This window comes from Pinus tabuliformis, chromosome 2_1, assembly GCF_031772625.1.
Source record: "Pinus tabuliformis cultivar Carrire ecotype Pingquan chromosome 2_1, CPIR1, whole genome shotgun sequence".
In the NCBI taxonomy this organism is placed as follows: Eukaryota; Viridiplantae; Streptophyta; class Pinopsida; order Pinales; family Pinaceae; genus Pinus; species Pinus tabuliformis.
Window position 1 is genome coordinate 601,051,813 of NC_142299.1, and position 22,841 is coordinate 601,074,653.

General features: G+C 39.6%; 1 protein-coding gene across 1 annotated transcript; it reads right to left on the reverse strand.

The window, feature by feature from the left end:
• Nucleotides 1-20,044: 20,044 nt before the first annotated feature.
• Nucleotides 20,045-21,906, reverse strand: LOC149201900 (uncharacterized). The gene is made up of 2 exons (XM_089403034.1): nt 20,389-21,906; nt 20,045-20,238 (listed from the first exon to the last, which is right to left on the reverse strand). Exon 1 carries the CDS (start codon nt 21,804-21,806, stop codon nt 20,814-20,816), a length of 993 nt encoding a protein of 330 aa, XP_089259160.1. The 5' UTR covers nt 21,807-21,906; the 3' UTR covers nt 20,045-20,238; nt 20,389-20,813.
• Between the last annotated feature and the right edge of the window lie 935 nt (nt 21,907-22,841).

The window sequence follows — 22,841 nt, forward strand, 5'->3', positions numbered from 1 at the left end:
CATTTTTGAAGGTTCAAGATGAGTATGTCACCCATACCTCTGGGGCAACTTCATACCTCTCTCATTCTTCCTCATAACTATTGATAGTTGGGCAGTTCAACTACCAAAGCATAAATTTAAACATTAAATTCAAGACAAGATAGAAAACTTCCCCATTCCACCTCACAATGTCTCCCAAGCATCAAGATCATTAAGATCTACGTTGGTTGCTTTATTCTTCAGTTTTTTGCAATATATTAAATAAATGCATCACATTAATTAGTTTTTTTGAATATATTAAGGAAATGCATATTACATTAATCAGGGTTTTGCAATATATTAAATAAATGCATATTACATTAATTAACGTTTGTCAAGATGTTCACTGTAGAAATTCCCACTGTAGATCAACAGATTATGCAATATACTAAAACACAATACAAGATCTACTTCTACAACACTTTGTGGAAGCTTAATCGAATTGAGCAAGATCAAGAGAACACATATAACTGAGAATGAGAAATCAACCACACATAACATAGAAGAAATAACCCGGGGAAAGCCTCAACCTACAACCCCAATTCTGTATTATCATAAAAGTGGAAAATATGTTCAGATTACAAAAAGAATCAACTCACAAGCTATCCTTCTCTCTCTGCAATCAAACAATACAGCTCACAGATTGAATAGATATGGTATATGTCCTCCTCAAGCCCTCCAAGCCTCATATTTCCTTGCACAGTTTTTCTTGGGGTCCAGTGAAGACACATGTGTGAATTGGCCTCATCACACTCACTAAACCTAAAGAAGTAACTACGCAATCCTCAAGGAAAGAATTCCTTCTGCATGCAAGGAATATTCATAATGGAATATTCTAGCAACTGATAATACACTGCCCCTCCATCTGATCTCAACTGGGTCTCTATCTGAACTGACATGCATGAGTTATTTATGAGAGAACACTCAGTTATTTGAAGTGAAGTAGTTACATGCATGCAAGCATTAACTAACTGAACTTACATTAATTCAACAAACTGTTTGAATTAATCTAACTAGACTTGACTCAGTTAACTAAGCCAACTAATTACAACTCATCCTTATCTCTTTAACTGATGGATAAATTCCTCAATTAATGGAGAAATTGTTGCATGTCCCCACATAGACTTCATGTTTGATTTTCCTTAACTAATTAACTCAAGATGAATTAATTAATTATTTTACAAACAACTGCTAAGATCAAATTCGAATTTTACTTCACTATTTTAGTTTAGGGACTGACTAAAATAGGAAGGTATCCCGAAATTCTATTTATAGAATGTTATTTTTAGCACTTCCATTTTTCCATCCATTGTTGTTAAGATCAACATTGGCTGAACTGTTATTTATAGCAGTGCTATTTTTAGCAATTCTATTTTTAGCATTTCTTGTTGCTATTTTCAACACTCCCTCTCAACAAGAAATGGATTATCAGTAACCCCAATCCTGTCTCTGTGGAACTCGAACTTGCATTTTGACAATGCCTTAGTCAAAATATCTGCATCATGTTCCTCAGTCGAAACATACAGCAACAACATGATCCTCTTGACCACACAGTCTCGAAGATGGTGATACCAGATATCAATGTGCTTGGACCTATCATGAAAAACTGGATTCTCAGAGAGTTTGATACAACTCTGGTTATCGCAGTAGATCATTGTAGGATCCATCCTCTGACCAAACAATCCCACTAGAATCTTCCACATCCAAATGGCCTCACATGCAGCCTGACTAGCAGCCATGTATTCAGCCTCTGTTGAGCTAAGTGCAACTGATCTCTATTTCCTGTTGTACCAGGAAACTGCAACTGAACCAAGGTTGAATATTCCTCCAGAAGTGCTCTTCCGGTCTAATGGACTCCCTGCCCAATCCACATCTGTGAAGCCTTGAAGCTTCACTCCCTCTGTCCGTCTGTACCACAATCCGAAATGAGATGTGCCTCTGAGGTATCTCAGCACATGCTTCGCTACCTTCCAAAACATCTTGGTAGGCTGAACCATAGCTTGACTCGGCTGGTTCACCGCAAAGCATAAGTCGAGTCGTGTGTTCACTAGATACATAAGTGAACCCACCAGCTACCACTAAACAGTAGCAGCTACTACCTCACCTGAAGTAGCATCCTCCTTCCTCCAGTTCCCAGCTAGAGGAGTCTGCATGGGCTTGCACTTCTCCATGTGAAAGCGGTTGAGTATCTCATTGGCATACTTGACTTGAGACACAAATACTTCCCCATCTTTCTGCCACACCTCCATGCCTAGAAAGTAGTGCATAAGGCCCATGTCCTTCATCGCAAGGTCCTCCTTGCAAGACTGTATCAGCTGATCATCACCTGTCAAAATCAAATAATCGACATATAGAACAATGATCAATGCTTTACCTTCTACCATGATGTGGTAAAGGTTCGCATCTGCTTCACTCTTGGTGAACCCCAAACTGGTGAAATAGATGTCGATCCCGATGTGCCAAGCACGAGGTGCTTGCTTCAGCCCATACAAAGCCCTCTTGAGTCTGCACACATGTGACTCATGATCGAAGGTCTCGAAACCCTCTGGCTGCTCAATGTACACCTCCTCCTCAATCTTCCCATTGAGGAATGTTGTCTTCACATCCATCTGGTGGATCTTCCACCCCATCTGAGCTAATAGTGCCAATATCGATCTAATCAATGAGTACCTTGCTACAGGAGCAAAAGTCTCATCGTAGTCGATCCCCTCGACCTGTGAGAAACCCCGGGCAACAAACCTTGCCTTATGTTTCTCAACACTGCCATCAGCTGCCTGCTTTACCTTGTAAAGCCATCTGGAACTCACCACTAACTTTCCCTGAGGTCTTGGGACAACATCCCACACATTGTTCTGAATGATAGAGTCATACTCCTCTACCATTGCATCAACCCAGACTGGTTGTTGCACTGCCTCCTCGAATGAAGAAGGTTCGGTATCTACACACTCCCCAACCAGGGCCATGTACCCAGTGTACCGCTCGGGTGACCTCCTCTATCTGTGCTGAGAAGATGGTTGTCCCACATTCTCCCACGCATCCAGCATCAACTTGTCAGCTTCCCTTGAGCATTTCCGCCCATCTCTGGAAGTATCAGCATGAGTGGATGTCTCCACTCCCGGATCCTTTGCATGCGGCTGCTCCACATCAATCTGAGGCTCCTCCTCCTTAGGAACTGAAGGTTCCTCCTCTGCATGCAACTTGAGCTCCCTCTCAAGTGACACTTGCATGGCTTTCTGCTCGTCGAACTTCAGATCCCTGCGTACCACAGTCCTTTGAGTGGAAGGCAGGTACACCCGATAGTTGTGGGGTGTATCCGTGTACCCCACAAGTATTCCCAACTCAGCTGTTGGGTCTAGCTTCTTCCTGGCATCTTTGGTCACATGACAGTAAACTGATGATCCAAAGATTTGGAAGTGACTTACATCAGGTCGCTTCCCGGAATAGGCCTCCATAGGTGTCTTCATTCCCAGTATACAGTGTGGGCTTCTGTTCTGCAAGTATATTGTTGTATTGCATGCCTCAGCCCACAAATGCAGTGGTAGGCTTTGGTCATGCAACATCGCTCGAGCTACTCCCACAATCAATCTGTTCTTCCTTTTTGCCACCCCATTTTGCTTTGGGTTATGGGGTGCCGTCAATTCATGTTTAATACCTTCTTCAACGTAGAAGTCTTTAAACTGTTGGGAGACATACTCTCCACCATTATTGTTATGCAAGGCTTTTATTTTCTTTTCAAATTCTTTATCTACCAAGGCTTTAAACTCACAAAACCTCAAGAATCTTTGATCCTTCTTTTGCATGAAGTAGATCCAGCATCTACGAGAAAAAGCATCAATAAAAATAACATAGTACCTTTGTTTAGCGGTGGAGGTTGTAGAGAAAGGTCCACAAACATCTGAGTGAACTCGCTCCAGGATTGCTCCAGCTCTACTGTCTCGATCCGGAAAGGAAGATTTCGCATACTTACCTAAGGTACAACCTTTGCATGTAGTCGTCTGCTCAAGTTTTCCCTTGGGTAATCTGATAGAAATCTGTTGCATGATCTTCAAGGCTCCATGGTGCAAGTGGCCCAGTCTTCTATGCCATAGCTCGCCAATACCTTAGCTCTCCACCATCTCAGCTTTGAAACTCAATGCAGCACAGTCGTCTACCTCCAGCTTGTAGAGATTCTTGACTTGAATCCCTATTCGCTTTGTCTGTCGAGTACTGATATGCCTCAAGAATACCTTTCCTTTACTAAAGACTACATCATAGCCTTTATCTTCTAGCATAGCGACAGACACAAGATTTTTCTTCAGACCTGGTACATACTTTACATCGGTCAGGGTGAGGGGAGCTCCATGCTCCCTCTGAAACACAATCGTACCTTCACCTAAAACACGATACTTTCCATCATCGCGCATCTCAATCCGCATTTGGAGATCATTCTCCTCCAAGGTACTGAAAAGATTCTTGTCACCTGACATGTGGAATGAAGCTCCACTGTCTAGGTACCACACACATCCCACCATGGATGAAACCATGCATGCGATAAGCGATAAATCCAGCTTAAATTGTGAGGCTAGTGCCTGACCATCAGATCCCTTCGAGGAACCCTTCTTGGATTTATTCTGTGGACAATTTGTAGCATAATGGCCCACTTCATGACAATGAAAGCATCACACTTTCGATTTGTCAATCTTCTTCCCACCATGGGAAGAACCAGATTTGGGATGGGACGCCTTCCCTTTCCCTTTCCTCGTCTTACTCGCTAAGGCTAGATTTTCCTCATCATCTTGCTTTGATGAGGATCCATCTCTGGTGCTTCTTCTTATTTCCTCCTGCATCAAATCCGACCAAAGTCGTTCCTAATTTGGCAGTTTTTCTCTTCCATTAACCGAGTCTTGGTAGCTATGCCAGCTCTTAGGAAGACCGAGGAGTGCAAGACTCACCATGTCATCATCGGCGGTCGTGATCCCTACACTTCCAAGCTCATCCCTGCAGGTGGTGAGCTTTTTCAGATATGTAGAGATCGTGTCGCCCTTTTCACACTTGATCTTACGAAGCTTTTCTTTCAACGCCAGCTTCCTCTGATCGTTGTTGTTCTGATATAGATCTTTCAATGTTTTCCACATCGAAAATGGTGTCTCCTTCCCATGGAGGTTCGAGACAATGTGGTCTCGCACTCCCTCCATGAAGATTCTCCTTGCTCTAGCCACACATTTCTTCCATTCCGCCATTTGAGTAGCATCAGTCGGCTTGGGGACTTCTTGATCAATGAAGTCCTTTAGACCGTTATCCTCTAATACTGCCTCCATGTGATCCTTCCAGGCTATATAATTCGAGCTGCCATCAAGGGCATACTCGAGTCTTAAATCGTTGAACACCATTGGTGAAATTGAGATGTGATAAGAACTCGATTTCTATATTTAGGAACACAAACTTTGAACTTCTCCTTCTTGTATATTGTTCTTTGCCTTGATCACCTTTGCTCCGATACCATCTAGAAATTCCCACTGTAGATCAATAGATTATGCAATATACTAAAACACAATACAATGTCTACTTTTACAACACTTTGTGGAAGCTTAATCGAATTGAGCAAGATCAAGAAAACACATATAACTGAGAATGAGAAATTAATCACACATAACACAAAAAATAACCCGGGGAAAGCCTCAGCCTAAAATCCCATCTCTGTATTATCATACAAGTAGAAAATATGTTCAGATTACAAAAAGAATCAACTCACAAGCTATCATGCTCTCTCTGCAATCAAACAATACAGCTCACAGACTAAATAGACATAGTATATATCCTCCTCAAGCCCTCCAAGCCACCTATTTCCTTGCGCAGATTTTCTTGGGGTCCAGTGAAGCCACATGTGTGAATTGGCTTCATCACACTCACTAAACTTAAAGAAGTAACTGTGCAGTCCTCAAGGAAAGAATTTATTTTGCATGCAAGGAATATTCACAATGGAATATTCTAGCAACTGATAGTACATTGCCCCTCCATCTGATCTCAACTAGGTCTCTGTCTGAACTGACATGCATGAGTTATTTATGAGAGAATACTCAGTTATTTGAAGTGCAGTAGTTACATGCATGCAAGCATTAACTAACTGAACTTACATTAATTCAACAAACTGTTTGAATTAATCTAACTGGACTTGACTCAGTTAACTGAGCCAACTAATTACAACTCATCCTTATCTCTTTAACTGATGGATAAATTCCTCAATTAATGGAGAAACTGTTGCATGTCCCCATATAGACCTCATGTTTGATTTTCCTTAACTAATTAACTCAAGATGAATTAATTAATTATTTTACAAACAACTGCTAAGATCAAATTCGAAATTTACTTCACTATTTTAGTTTAGGGACTGACTAAAATAGGAAGGTATCCCAAAATGCTATTTATAGAGACTGACTAAAATAGGAAGGTATCCCAAAATGCTATTTATAGAATGCTATTTTTAGCACTTCCATTTTTCCATCCATTGTTGCTAAGATCAACATTGGATGAACTGCTATTTATAGTTGTGCTATTTTTAGTAATTCTATTTTTAGCATTTCTTGTTGCTATTTTCAACATTCACGTTACTCAATTCTAATATCATAAGTCTTAATTGCAATCACAAAACTCGAGATTTAAGATTTTAAATGTTGTGGGAATCACCTTGTACTGCAATCTTGTTTGAACTCGTCAAGAATCATTTGTTTCATTTGCATTGTAATTGTTTAAACGAAAGGTACATTTTTGCCTATATAGCTATTAGAACTAGTTACTCCAATAGTTGCCCCCCTATTGAACGTTGCACATTGACCTTTCCTTTAATTAAAATCTTTATCTTATGGTGAGATCTGGCATATTCTTGTCATCTCCTGTATATCAACAGATGGAATTTCAAATATTAATTAGCTTGCATCTCTAAATCTATGTTTACCTTTTTCATATTGACCTAATACAATTATGAAATTACTAGGCAAATTATCAAATAACAAATGACATTATGTGAATGCATGGGTTTATAAAATGAATGGTTGTGCTAAAGCCATTAATTTAAAAAAAAAAATGTCTCAAGTATATCAACCATATTTATTAATGTAATTATACTTATTAATATTGATTTCTAACCATATAGAAATTTCAAAGTTATCATAAAATAATTAATAACCCTAAAACATTTGTAGTTCAATTTTTTGAATTTGAATTTGTAATTTTGTAGGCATACTAAGAAAAGTCAATAGCTATTTCTTTATATTTTTATTTCATTAAAATTAATAAAATGAATGATAGTCCTTTTTTATTAGAATGACCAAAACCGCTTTGGTTTGTTTGTTACTTTGTTACTTATGTTGTTAATAGTTAATCATAGGTATTACTATTCCATTATAAAAAATAAAAATAAAAATTACTCTTTTGCTTCTATATCTGTGTAAAGGGGTTGGATTGAATTATAAAAAGCTAAGAGTTTTTCCAGTCATTGGATAAGGTTAAATATGACATGTTTCTTATTTGGAGGGATTAGATTGGATAGTGAAAAGCTAGGATTTTTTTATCATTGGATAAGGCTTAATTTTGTTAAGGCTGGGAAGTTGTGAGATGCCCCCAATGCTCTTATAAAATGAGTGAAGTCCAGTTACAGCTATTGAATTATAAAATGAGTGAAGTCCAGTTACAGCTATTGAAAGGTAAGGTGGTCTAGATTCGAAACTCAAAGTAGTATTAATCAAATATTTAGAAAAAAAACCGCTTAGGGTTTTTATTCTATAAAGCACGTAAGATGGTAAGCTCAATGTAATTCACCAAAAACAAACCAAATCACGTAAGATTGTAAACTCAATGTAATTAGGAGGAGACACCAAAAACAAACCAAATTTTTACTGTAAACTAAAAACATCGAGAAAAAACGAAATCATATTAAAAAAAACGAAAAAAAATATATTAATAATAATTAAATTTAATCTCAAAATAATTTTGACAAATAAATTTAGGAGTTGTCTTTGGTGCGACTTTTTGAAAGCTTTATTGGTGGATTTCCAATGGATTTTTTAGTTTAATTTTTCTAAAATCTAGCCTGAATTCATTGAAATCACAAGATTGATGGGTAAATCCTGCACAATAAAAGTGCCCTAAGGGTTTTTTATGGTGCTGAATACACAAATCAAGGTTTTACCTCAAATTTTTCCACAAGATGGATTTTTTAGTTTAATTTTTCTAAAATCTAGCCTGAATTCATTGAATTCACAGGATTGATGGGTAAATCCACAATAAAAGTGCCCTAAGGGTTTTTCATGGTGCTGAATAAACAAATCAAGATTTTACCTCAAATTTTTCCACAAGATGGATTTTTTAGTTTAATTTTTCTAAAATCTAACCTGAATTCATTGAAATCACAAGATTGATGGGTAAATCCTGCACAATAAAAGTTTTTCATGGCCCTGAATACACAAATCAAGATTTTACCTCAGATTTTTTCACAAGATGGATTTTTTAGTTTAATTTTTCTAAAATCTAGCCTGAATTCATTGAAATCACAAGATTGATGGGTAAATCCTGCACAATAAAAGTGCCCTAAAAATTTTTCATGGTGCTGAATACACAAATCAAAATTTTACCTCAAATTTTTCCACAAGATTCCAGTACCGCAAGAAACTCCAAAAAATCGCACTATAGACAACTCCATAAATTTATGTGAATCTTATTTCATACAACAAATATTACTCTCATAAATGACATAAGTCACAGATACACATAAACTGTGTAGGGTCAATAACGTATGCAGATGCATTCTTTATGTTCCTTTAAATTTACCGACATTGTTTCTGTAGGATCTCTCGTCCCTAAATCTTTGTAATAAATTGAGTGCAGGTTGCGAGTTGAATTATTTCCGTTTCTCGCATTTGGCTAACTTGACATGCCCCGCTTAGGGGCTGAACTGAATTTGGGAGTCCGGGCCTTGTTCCTTAATCATACCCTTTATATGCTTTTTCAGGGATATCCCTGATGTCCTCGCTCCTCCTCAATTAACTCCAGGGTATTAGCTTCACTAAGTCCCACACTTGGACCTTTAAATCCCTTAAAGTCTCATAAAGTTCTGGGCAATGATGCTGGGGACCTGCAGCGAGTACTCACCTTCACTTCCCGTGCTCTAGCTGACCGCCCACGAAAGGCTTTCCCTGTGTCACCTGATCAACGGGATGTTCAGCATGATAGAAGCCATGAAAATGGAGCATCTTAGTACCCCACAGCCACAGATTAATAGTGGCAAGGTCCGCTAGAGCCTTCTCGGCGCAGACACGACGACTGTAATCGATTTAGAGTGGAAACAAGCAACCATGGTGTGCCGTTTTGGTTTTAGCAACTGAACTCTCGGGCAACACTAGGCCGATTCGTGGGAAATGTGCGTACCAGGCTTGATAATGTGGCTGTATGAGCCATGGACGCTGCGCGGTGATCGGAAAACATCCAAGCACCATTTATCCCACATGACAAACACTATTTTATTCCGAAATCTATATGATTGCATTGGGTGTGCGTTAGATATATCAACACGTGGCACATATGGCACTCATTTGAATTAGCCTAGACCTGTAAACTTATTGGCACAACAATTTTCACTCCTCTATTGGCCCAGATCTAGCCAATCTTCATCTGCCACTTGTCGCTAATCTGTTGGCCCCGAACCGGCCACTCAAGAGGCCCCACTACGCATGGTAATAGCCAATCTTGTACCGCCACTTGTCACGCATCTGTTGGACCATATCTCGCCACTCAGTGGGCACTACTTGTCACTAATCTGTTGGGCCAGATATGGCCAATTCGTGGGCAGCACTTGTCACTAATCCATTGACCCAGATATGGCCACTCAAGAAGCGCCACTTGTCACCCATCTGGCGAATCTCTTGCTGCCACTTTTCACTCATCCGTCGGCTGAGATCTGGCGAATCAGGAAGCGCCATTTGCCGGCCATCTGCCTGCCCAGATGTGCCCAATCAGGAAGCGCCATTTGTCAGCCATCCGCTGCCCAGGTCTGCCCAATCAGGAAACGCCACTTGTCACTCATCTGTCGGCCCAGATCTGGCCAATCTCGTGCCGCCACTTGTCACTCATCTGTCGGCCCAGATCTGGCCAATCTCGTGCCGCCACTTCTCAATCATCTGTCGGATCAGATCTCTGGCCAATCTCGTGCCGCCACTTCTCACTCATCTGTCGGCCCAGATCTGGCCAATCTCATGCCGCCACTTCTCACTCATCTGTCGGCCCAGATCTGGCTAATCACATGCCGCCAGTTCTCATCATCTGTTGACACAGATCTGGGCAATCTCATGCCGCCACTTTTCACTCATCTGTTGGCCCAGAGCTGGTCAATCTCATGCCGCCTCATGCCGCCACTTTTCACTCATCTGATGGCCCAGAGCTGGTCAATCTCATGCCGCCTCATTCCGCCACTTATCACGCATCTGTCGGCCCAGATCTGGCCAATCTCGTGCCGCCACATGTCACGCATCTGTCGGCCCAGATCTGGCCAATCTCAGGCCGCCACATGTCACTCATCTGGCGGCCCAGAACTGACCAATCTCATGCGGCCACTTGTTACTCATCTGTTGGCCCAGAACTAAGTAATCTCATGCGGCCACTTGTCACTCATCTGTTGGCCCAGACCTGGGCAATCTCACGCCCCCACTTGTCACTCCACTGTCGGCCCAGATCCTAACAATCACATGCCGCCACTTTCCGCTCACCTGTTGACCCGGATACTCTCATGCCGCCACTTTCCGCTCACCTGTTGACCCGGATACTCTCATGCCGCCACTTGTGTTATGTTGTTTTTTTATTCCGTTAGTGTGATCGCGTCCGCCTATAATGATATGGCATTGTCCACGGCTCATACAGCCACATTCCCAAGCCTCTGCACAGATAGGGCAGCGTGATATGCACATTTCCCACGAGTCCGACCGGCGATGGTTTTAAATATTGCTAGAGAGTTCAGTGCCAGAGCTGATAAAACCAAAGCTGCACACCATGATTGTAGTCGTCGTGTCTGCGAAGGGAAGGCTCTGGGGGGCCTTGCCACTGTTAACCTGTGGCTGTGGGTGGCTAAGATGCTCCATCATTTTCAATGGCTTCTATCGTGTTCCCTGTTGACCAGTCTGACGTCCTTCAACTGTCATGCGAAATGGCCAATCCTCTCCGTTCTGTTCCCATCACACGGGTGCCCAGTGGGATGATGGATCGGCTCCGGTCTGAAAGACCTTCGCCGCAGGCGCCTTACCTTTGGCAGGAAAGAGAAGAAGCCCTAGGTTGGTCAAATAGGGGCTAATGGCATGATAGAGGTATTTAACAAGATTCTGCAGTGTGGGCTCACAAAATTAAATAGTGCATTCCGTTGGCTGGGAGTGAAGGAAAACAGGGCAAGGATTTACCAAGGCCCTTACACGTGACAGGAATGCCAGATCTGGGCCAACAGATGAGTAACGAGTGGCAGCACAAGATTGACCAGATCTGGGCCAACCGATGAGTGACAAGTGGCAGCACAAGATTGGCCAGATCTGGGCCAACCAAAGAGTAACAAGTGGTGGCACGCGATTGGCCAAATCTGGGCCAACCGATGAGTGACAAGTGGTGGCATGAGATTGGCCAGATCTGGGCCAACTGATGAGTGACAAGATCTTTGTGGATGGATCAATGTGACGGTCATTTCAGGTTTGAATCGGTGTGAACTGTATGTATACTGCACATTAAGCTTCTTCTTTTTTTCAGAGAGAAATCCTTATATATGGCCGAAGCCCTCAGATTACAATATGGCCGAAGCCAGTCAGAGCAAAGCCCTCACAATATCGCCGAAGCGAGGGGTCCTCCGCAGGGATCCACCATATTTTGTCTCATTGATTTTTATTTTTGTTTTGTTTAAGTATACAATTAAATTACATTATGTACTACAATATTGATTAGGGCATCATGTTATTGTTTGAGTGGTTTGCATGAGTAAGCCTATTTTTTTGTCTCATAGATTTTTATAAATATATTTAAGAGTTAAAAAAAATTATTCAATTATAATCAGTGACTACGTGTTATTGAATTTTTATATTTTCTTATGCTTAACCTAAATAACTCTTCTCTTATGATTGAACAATGAAGCAGAAGAATCTAAATAACTCTTATCTATAGACAATTCAGGAAGTGTGCAAGCTAGCTTTGTCTCTCAATAGCCTCCACAAGTAAAGAACAACACATGCATCATGCTAAAGAACAACACATGCATCATGCTATTGTTTGAATGGTTTTCATGCACAAGAAGCCAATTTCTTTGTCTCATAGATTTTTATAAATGCATTAAGAAATAAAGTCTTTGATTTAATTACAATGCCTATTACTGAATTTTTATACTCTTATGCTTGAACAATAGAGTAGAAGAACCTAAATAACTCTATTTATAGACAATTCAAGAAGTGTAAGCCTCTATAATAAACCCATTAGACACATAGTAGAAAATTCAGGCAATTCAGGATCGATCCTCTATGATAAACCTATTAGAAATCAACAGTAGATACAGTAAGCAATTCAAGGTCTATCAAAGTGTAAGCCTCTATGATAAACCCAAGAGACATCAACATTAGATCATGTTGTATAATGAACCAATTTTGATGTGGATTAAAGCTTGTATTATGTGTTGTGACACTATTTTATTGCAGGTGGTATGTCCTTGCATAGAATTGATGAGGCCCTAAAAGGCTAAAAGGCCCTATCACAGACTATTATTCCACACCTTAATTTTACTACAGTTAACTTTCAACTTAGAAGTGAAGTTCTACTTCCACTTTCAATTTTCTACTTTCATTTTTCCAAAAAAAATAGTCAAATGGTTCCACACTTTCATGCAGGATTTGAACCATATTTTGATGTACAAGAAGTGTTATTTTCCACTTTCAATTTTCTACTTTCATTTTCCAAAAAAATTAGTCAAGTGGCTCCACACTTTCATGCAAGTTTTGAGCCATATTTTGATGTACAAGAAGTGTTATTTTCCACTTTCAATTTTATACTTTCATTTTTCCAAAAGTTTTAGTCAAGTGGTTCCACACCTTCATGCAGGTTTTGAGCCATATTTCGAGTCATATTTTGATTTACAAGAAGTGTTATTTTTTAGTCATATTTTGATGTACAAGAAGCGTTATTTTACTACACCAGGTTTTGAGCCATATTTAGAGTCATATTTTGATTTACAAGAAGTGTTATTTTTGAGTCATATTTTGATGTACCAAAAGTGTTATTTTACTACAGCTAACTTTCACCTTCGAAGTGAAGTTCTATTTTTTCAATTTTCTACTTTCATTTTTCCAAAAGTTTTAGTCAAGTGGTTGTTAGCTTCACTTAGCATTAAAATTACAGTTAGCTGTGTTTGACAGAAACGTAGAGAAGAGTGGGCTTGAATATAAGTTTCTGACATATTTTGTATATTGATCTATTATCTCGAAGTCAGTGCAGGTTGGATTGTCAATTGGATGTGACATTGGGCAGTCCAACCACATCCTCTCATTGTTTTGCTTGGTTTTGTTTTTGTTTCAATATTATAAACAAGTATTCATTTCAAATTTTTGTTAATTACCCTTGGTTAATAAATGTCAAAATAATTTGCGGGGATCATGAATTGATATGTACCAATACTTAAATAGGTTAAACCATAGAGTAAAACATCTTGAAACATATCAAAACATATCTAGTGAGTGTTAATCTAGGTTGTCATTGATGTCAATATAGCAGTGTTTGTGATGGCAAATTCTTTGATACATGATTGCCCATTGATGCCCATTGATCATAATGCTCATAATGATGAAAGTTTGATACATGATGATATGATGATATGGAGGACCCAAGTGGATTGAACAGCAGAAGGTCAATTGAACAGCGAATGACGCAGGAGGTCAATTGAACAACAGATGACGTAGGAGGTCAATTGAACAGCAAATGACGTAGGAGGTCAACTGATCAGCGATTGAACAACAAATGACGCAGTAGATCTAGTAAAGCAACAGGAGCAAGAAGCCAAAGAGTAAGATGAAGAGTTTATCGAAAGCCGTCAAAGAAACAAGTCATCGGAGCAAGAGAAGCAGGTTATCGCATACGCCCAAGGGTAAGCGTTATCGAAAGAACAAAGAGCAACAGCGATAACAGAGGAGTAAAGAAGAAAACTATTGGAAAAGCGGAAGAGTGAAGAGAAGTCACAGGAGCAACAGCTATCGGAAGAGCGGGGGTAGGAAAGTACGGACTTCCTTGATCGTGGCTGAAGTCTCGCACTCAATCCTAGTCGTCGATCTCATAGTCAACCCTTAGATCACGGTCAACTGTTGGAGTTAAGACCGCTTTTAATCCATGTGCCAGTCGAAGTCCCGCAAACCGTCGATTGCGATAACGTTGTGGACCCGATAGATTTATTAACCACTGCTTAAGATCATATCGCATCCGCTCCGTCGGCCGTAGGGGATCGACTATGTTATGAGAAGACCTCCGGAAGTTGCGATTGCAATTAAAGGTGATGACGTGGCATGTGGGACCTCCATATGGGTAACGTATCTCAAGCATCTATCACAGAGAAGAGGTAACAGTTCACAACTCGTGAACATGAAAGAACAGAGGAAGCCGGAGGGTCAAGCAAACGAAAGAACTCAAAAGGTCGAGAAGCCAAAGGTCTGATAGACGATGAAGGTAAAAAAGAAGTCGAAGATCGAGTGCGAGAGAAGTAAGCAGAAGGATAGAAGTAAGTCAGAGGTCCAACAGGACAGAAGGAAGTCGAAGGTCCAATAGGACAGAAGGAAGCCGAAGGTCCAACAGGACAGAAGGAAGTCGAAGGTCCAACAAGACAGAACTAAGCCGAAGGTCCCGCAGGACAGAAGGAAGCCGAAGGTCCAGCAAAACAAAAGGAAGTCGAAGGTCCAGCAGGGCAGAAGTAAGTCGTAGGTCCAACAGGACAGAAGGAAGCCAAAGGTCCAACAGGACAAAAGGAAGCCAAAGGTCCAACAGCACAGGAGGAAGCTGAAGGACGAAGCAATTTTGTTGATTGGGTTGATCTTTGAAAGGCTCAGACCTGTGATGAATTAATCAAGTACATAACACAACATGAAGAACAATTCTGTAAGGGGAAAAATAAAGTTTCATCTGACATCATTTGAAGGGAGCAGTAGCCAGCACTAGCATTGAAGCGTTTGTGAGTCTGGTTCTAGGAAGTAAGAGATCACGATAGCAAGAACAGTTAGAAGCAGTCATGCTTGAAACAGTTACCACAACAGTGAAGAACAGAGGCTTGAAAACAGAGAATTGCTTTTGTGCATACATTGAGGCTTAGCGCAGATATCTTGTTGGAAAGCTTCAACAAATCTTGGAAACATTCTTGGAGATCATGATGCCTATTTGAAATCATCATGAGGTAACTTTATAGACTCTATTAGGGCAATATGAAGAGTTGTAAAGACTCCTTCATATGAAGACAGGCTGTCATTGATGTAGCAGTGAAGGTGTAGATAGACAGAATTCAATGAAGAAGATGTTGGGAACAGAGAATAACTACCAAACATATCTAGACAATATATAGCAGAGGGTTGGAGCCCTTGGGGTTGGTGCCTCGGAATTGGAAGGATTGGTGTCCTTGGAGTCGATGCTCCTAAATCCAAGGTTGGTGCCTTGACAAGACATGGTTGGAGCCTCACAAAAAGTCCAAGTTGGTGCTTGGCAACTGGTTGGAGCCTTATATACATTGCACTTGGTTTATTGTAAAGATTATACTAATAAAATCATTTATTCTTGTTGTTCATTTTGTGTTCTAATTATAAATGATTTAACTAACAAGAATAACAATTGAAAAGGAATACTGATTCACCCCCCCCCTAGTGTTTCCAACAGCGGGAAGCTGCATTCATGGATTTTTGGAAGTGCCTGCATTGTATTCTTTAGATGATAATACTAGCGGTTGGAGCCAGGGAAGACACAACATGAAATTGGTTCCACACCTTCATGCAGGGTTTGAGCCATATTTCGAGTCATAAATTGATTTACAAGAAATGTTATTTTTGTCATATTTTGATGTACAAGAAGTGTTATTTTACTACACCTTCATGCAAGTTTTGAAGCATATTTCGAGTCATATTTTGATTTACAAGAAATGTTATTTTTGAGTCATACTTTGATGTAAAAGAAGTGTTATTTTACTAACAAGAAGTGTTATTTTTTAGTCATATTTTGATGTATAAGAAGTGTTATTTAAGGTACTAACAAGAAGTTTTATTTTTTAGTCATATTTTGATCTATAAGTGTTATTTTGCTACAGCTAACTTTCACCTTAGAAGTGAAGTTCTACTTTTTCAATTTTCTACTTTCATTTTTCCAAAAAAAATTGTCAAGTTGTTGTTAGCTTCACTTAGCATTAAAATTACAGTTAACGGAAAGGCAGAGAAGAGTGGGTTTGAATATTTTTCCAAACGTTTTTGTCAAATGGTTGTTAGCTTCACTTAGCATTAAAATTACAGAAGAGTGGGTTTGAATATTTTTCCAAAAAAATTTGTCAAATGGTTGTTAGCTTCACTTAGCATTAAAATTACAGTTAGTTGTGTTTAACAGAAAGGCAGAGAAGAGTGGGTTTGAATATAAGTTACTGGCTTATTTTGTGCATTGATCCATTATCTCGAAGTCAGTGCAGTTGGTTGGATTGTCAATTGGACATGACATCGGGCAGTCCAACCACATCCTCTCATTGTTTTGCTTGGTTTTGTTTTTGTTTCAATATTATAAACAAGTATTCATTTCAGATTTTTGCTAATTACCCCCTGGTTAATAAATGTCAAAGTAATTTGTGAGGATCATGAATTGATATCTACCAATACTTAAACAGGTTAAACCCTAGAGTAAAACATCTTGAAACATATCGAAACATATCTAGCGGGAAGCTGCATTCATGGTGTATTCTTTAGATGATAATACTAGTGTTTGGAGCCCAAGAAGACCCAGCATGAAATTAGTTCAAAAAAAGCATCATCTACTACTTTTAATCATCATCTATTTAACAAACTTTCTCACTTTTATCATCTAGCCTTCTAGCTCAGGCTAATGGCTTCAACACCGACTTCTCTTACCAATCCCTTACCAATCAAGTAGTCCACAACTCCACACAGGTTGGCTAATGGCTTCAGCTCTAACTTCCCTCACCAATCAAGTAGTCCACAACTCCACACAGGTTTGTTGTGACTTAGAGGGTTCTCTATCACCTTGCACATGGTTGCAGGGTCACACTCTCAGCGGAGTGGTTCTCTATCACCCTGCGCAAGGTCACACTCTCAGTGCCGCATGTGGTTCAATTTTTGGCTCACAAGCTGCATGTGGTTCAACCTTTTGCTCACAGGTTCTGCTAGTTCACTGGCATACCCTTCTCCATCTCTCTCACACATTCCCATTCCACTACTCACAGTTATCCATGGGCATACCCTTCTCTATCTCTCTCAAACATTCCCATTCCACTACTCACTGTTATCCACTGGCATACCCTTCTCTATCTCTCGCACATTCCCATTCCACTACTCCTTGTTATCCTTTGCTCTTCCCCTTTATTCACTCTGTTTGCACACACCACACATGCTGAGGGAGAATTGCTTCGGGTGCCTCCTCAGGAAAGTATCCAAAATGCTCTTCCTCTCTATTCACACTCTGTTCACACATACCACACATGCGGATAGAATTTCTTTAGGTCCCTCCTCAAGCTGTGTGATCAATCACTTTAGTATCCAAAATGCTCTTCCTCTCTATTCACACTCTGTTCGCACACACCACACATGCTGATAGAATTTCTTTGGGTCCCTCCTCAAGCTGTGTGATCAATCAAAAGTGGGGACATGGCCATACTCAGCATGAGAATTTCTTGGGAACCTCCTCAAGCTGTGTGATCAATCAAAAGTGGGTACATGGCCATACCCAGCATGAGAACTCAGCATGAGAATTTCTTTGGGTCCCTCCTCAAGCTGATGCTCTTCCTCTCTATTCACACTCTGTTCGCACACACCACACATGCTGATAGAATTTCAAAAGTGGGTACATGGCCATACTCAGCATGAGAATTTCTTGGGTCCCTCCTCAAGCTGTGTGATCAATCAAAAGTGGGTACATGGCCATACCCAGCATGAGAACTCAGCATGAGAATTTCTTTGGGTCCCTCCTCAAGCTGATGCTCTTCCTCTCTATTCACACTCTGTTCGCACACACCACACATGCTGATAGAATTTCTTTGGATCCCTCCTCAAGCTGTGTGGTCAATCAAAAGTGGGCACATGGCCATACTCAGCATGAGAATTTCTTTGTGTCCCTCCTCAAGCTGTATGGTCAATTGAAAGTGGGTACATGGCCATACGCAGTATGAGAATTTCTTTGGGTCTCTCAAGCTGTGGTCAATCAAAAGTGGGTACATGGCCATACACTCCTGCTAAACGATGATAATATCTTTTCTATGACATTTCCATGGATATTTTTATTGACATAAATTTAGACACTTTTAAGAATGTTTAATTCCATGGATATGTTTATGGAAATAAATTTAGACACTTTTAGGAATGTTTAAAATGACTGTATAGTATTCATCACTTACGTATATATTACTGATTGGAAATTCGATGGTGTTTTAGGTGGAGATATGTTTTGTATGTTGTATTACTGATTGGAAATTCAATGGTGTTTTAGGTGGAGATATGTTTTGTATGTTGTTTGAGTGGTAAATCATTTGAAGGCCTGAGGTGAACGAATTTTGTGTCTCAATTAAACAGTTAACTTGTCCAGAGATCTGCAAATATGAAAAAACAAATTTGGATTATCCTTTACTCCCTCATGCGCTAGAGAAAGAAAGATTTTATATAAAAACTCATGAATCTTGAGAAAATAAACATAGGTGAAAAACCCAGATATTGACAATTGGAGATTTTATATAAAAACCCATGAATCTTGGGAAAATAAACATAGGTGAAAAAACCAGTAATTGACAATAGGGTTGACTAAACACCGTTTTGCCAGGAACAGAAATCTGAAAGACCAATATGGCAGACTCCTTTCTCAATATAACTAATGCTAGATATATAAGTACTTTGCACTGAACTTATAAATATCAAACAGTAACAGAGCTGCGCTAGTATATATATAATAAGAATGAAGCAGTTCTGGGATATTTTAATTAAAACTGCACATAAGTTGCTAATTACAAGTATCAAAGATATGCCAGATAAGCAAGCAAACTGAAGTAACAGTTTGCAAATAGCAACACACAAAGAATTGGTGGTTGTATAAAGAAGAACTAAGAAACTGCTGTAATAGTACAATGAACTCTAGCTCTAATCCAGTTTGCCTTAACACAATGAACAAATCAGGTTTTAAAATCACAAAAGTTAAAAGAAAGCTACAAAGTACAAATAAAAGGGCCACAAGGACGCTGAAATGGGTAATGTACAGCAATAAAATTGTATTGTTCTTTGAATATATAAAGGAAATATGATAGGAAGCAGTTTCTACAGTAGAATCAATTCCAAAAACTGCTTGGTATCCTACTTATGCTATAGGGTATTTTAAAAAACATAAGAAAACTTATGTGTAAAGACCTTGAACCTTGATCCAGACCAGAAGGATATGCGAGGAATTGATGAAATTAACAATATAATTACATATTTTTGCTCTATTATTTTGTTCACAAATCTATAGACTTTTACATCTTGCAAGGATGTTTGGACAGTACAAGGAATTAATACCGATGTGGAAATTGTAAGACCCGCAACATGGAAATAGCCATCACTGAATATACATTTGGCTTGCTCTTAGCATTTGGATGATAGGATCTTCCATGTACCCAGACCACAATAGGGGATCATGGATGACAACTTTAACCTAAAGCCCAATATCCACAAATTGACTGACAAAACTTTACAGTACAATGTACAGCTCTATCTAGGAATAAATTCGATATCCTCCCTGCTTGTCCCCAAGGTGCCCAGGGCTCTTTTCCTTTGCTTTTGGTACCAACTGCAATCAGTTATTATTATTATTATTATTATTATTATGCATGCCAGGAGGAATGAGGATCTCTTCTCTGCTGTGCAGCATGGATAAAACTATAGAGAAAACCTGTAAGGTTTTCAATTGTGATTGAAAACAAACAGAATACAGACCGTCGGCAACTGCTGTCATTGTTAATGCGGGTGTATCTTCCCTTTCTCCCTGCAATTCCCGTTACAGAATGACAAAATTCCCGGTATTTTCAGAGGGAAAAAAGCAGGAGAAAAGGATATGGATGTTGAAAACCCATAACATAACACTGTGGCACTCTACATAATTGAAATCAAAATGGTTGGTTCCCAGATACAATACCTTAGAAAGCACATATGATGAATAGCAATCCTCTGCCTTTGAATTGGTCTCAATTAAGTCGCTGTTCCTTCTTTGTTTCCGATTGTGAAGTAAGGTGAGTGCACAACCCATATCCCATCCACCACAATCACACCTGCCACCGAGTCTCCACCTTTCAATCAGAGGTGAAGGTCCACTTGATTTAATTTTGGGCAAACCATGTATGTCTGCTGGCACTAGAGCCGTTATACTTGTCTTGCATTGCCTTTTACAATTTAAGTGACAGCTTCCAAGTCCTTCACCTGGAGACTGGTCATCAAAAGCACATCCTGCTGAACTTGGGGTAGGGCTCATTGCGGAATTATTGCTGCATTCTGACTTGCAAGAGTTATCTTGATCATGTGAATGTATTGACTTTGAATTATGAAGGCTTTTGTCAAGAAATTTCAGACCCCATCCCCCTGGATTCTTTGAAACAGTGTCTTTGCCAGTTCCACTGTTAACAGTTTGTGCCTGTGAACACTGTAGCTGTCAATTCCAGATGAGGAGAAAATGGCTGAGATAGACAAAGTTCGGCATCTGAGTCTTGAGATACCCCAACTACCCCAGTTCTCCACACAAACTGCATTTCCATCTACAGATAGAGACATCAGACTGGATTGAAAGAATTCACTGTATCTTTGTTGTGAAGGCTGACTCAACCTTAAGTCCGACGTTTGGTTCTTGATGGCCCGTTTAGTTGAGGCCACATAGCTTGGTACAAAACTAGTATTGTCAGCAATTGGACTAGAGGATGTTATTGATGTAGAGCATGAATCACCACAGTTTCTGTTTGGAATTCGCATATGGTCCGACTGATCAGGAACAAGAATGCTATTCTCTGTTGAACATGTTTGTCTTGCAAGTCTCTCTTTGATATGTTCCATGTCTACACTGAATTCAGTTTCCACAGCAGTTTGTAAGTTACCAAAACTGTTAATCTCATGACATAATGAACTGGTGACTCTCATGTGCCCAACAAGATCAAGAACATGCTCGTCTTTTGAGGCTACCCATTTATTTTTGTTTTTTATCAAAAGATTTAAAATTGTCTTATTATCAGGACCAGAATGGAGTGTGTACAACCAGTCAAAACCTTCATTGCCACGGTTGTTCCACTTTTTTGCTACAAAATCCTTTTCAGACTCATTCAAAGAAAACCTATAATATGGAAATCCATCCTTGCATGAACAGTGAAGAAGACCCTGTGAAATCAAAGGATGAGTAGGTGAAGCTGATGCACTTGGATGACTACACTCTGTCTCTGGTGTAGCAATAGGTAGCCTTTCAGGATCTCGTTCATGTTTCCAGGTAATAGAACTGCCACTTTTTTTGAGATTTGTGAGAGCAGATTTCTGAAGACCCCATTTTCTAAATCCATATTCAACGAATTTTTGCATGGCATTAATTCCTTATTTAATTTTGTTGACCTGGGCTGAACATATCCAGGAGATGACCATAGATTGTGATTTCTTTGAACTAATTTCATGCAGGCTCTTTCTGGGCACCAAACAATACAGGCACTTCCAAAGACGAGAGCAGCTTCTCACTAGATATGTTTCAGGATGTTTTATTGTAGGGTTTAACCACCCTACAAGGCTAACAGTCATGTTCCCACAAACTTTGCAGCCATAATTTGCAAAGGAAGATTCTCTACTTTGTATCGGACGATATGGCCAGCTACTGAAACTGAAACTCTAAGTTTTTCTATTCACATAGTTTCTTGGTGCATGAATTGAACTTCTTTTTATGATTGGTTTTCCACATTGTAGCTGGACAGCAGATGCCACTGATTTAACTGGTATAATAACATGCCTTTTACCACATTGAGGATCAATCAATGAGGCTGAGTTTGATTCAAGAAATGTTTCCTCAGTTGAAGAAAACTGTTGCCATTGATCATTTGAAATAATGCTCTCAAGCTTGAATTGATGACTCTTTGAAGACATGGTGTTTCGATGACTCTTTGAAGACACGGTGTTTCGAATAGCCATGGAAGGCACAGATGAAGTTTCATGAATACACTTATATGTCTACAAGTGAATACACTTATTATGATCTATGTCTACAAGTGATAAAGATCTGAACTTTCTCTCTGTATAGGCAAATCAAGAACAGAAAAATCCAGGAGGAAATAGTTAAGAACTTACTCTTAACTATGGAGGCACGCTGACCCACATTAATATAGGAATTATCCATATTTGTAACAGAAAAATCATTACAACCATTTGGATGTTTCCATTCTCTTCAAAAGCCTCTGTTAGAGGAGATCCTATATCCATTGAATCTTATGTTTTCAATATGAGCTGGGAAGCTGCATCATTTCCATCTTGTGCGATATCCGAATCTATCTCTAGAGTGGAATTTTTAGCTAATAATACTTCATTTGCAGCAAGACCTTCAGGACATTCTAGCTAATAATACTTCATTTGCAG

Excerpts from the sequence above, each read along its gene's own strand:
- LOC149201900 (XM_089403034.1), bottom strand. The coding sequence starts at position 21,806 with ATGCAAAAATTCGTTGAATATGGATTTAGAAAATGGGGTCTTCAGAAA.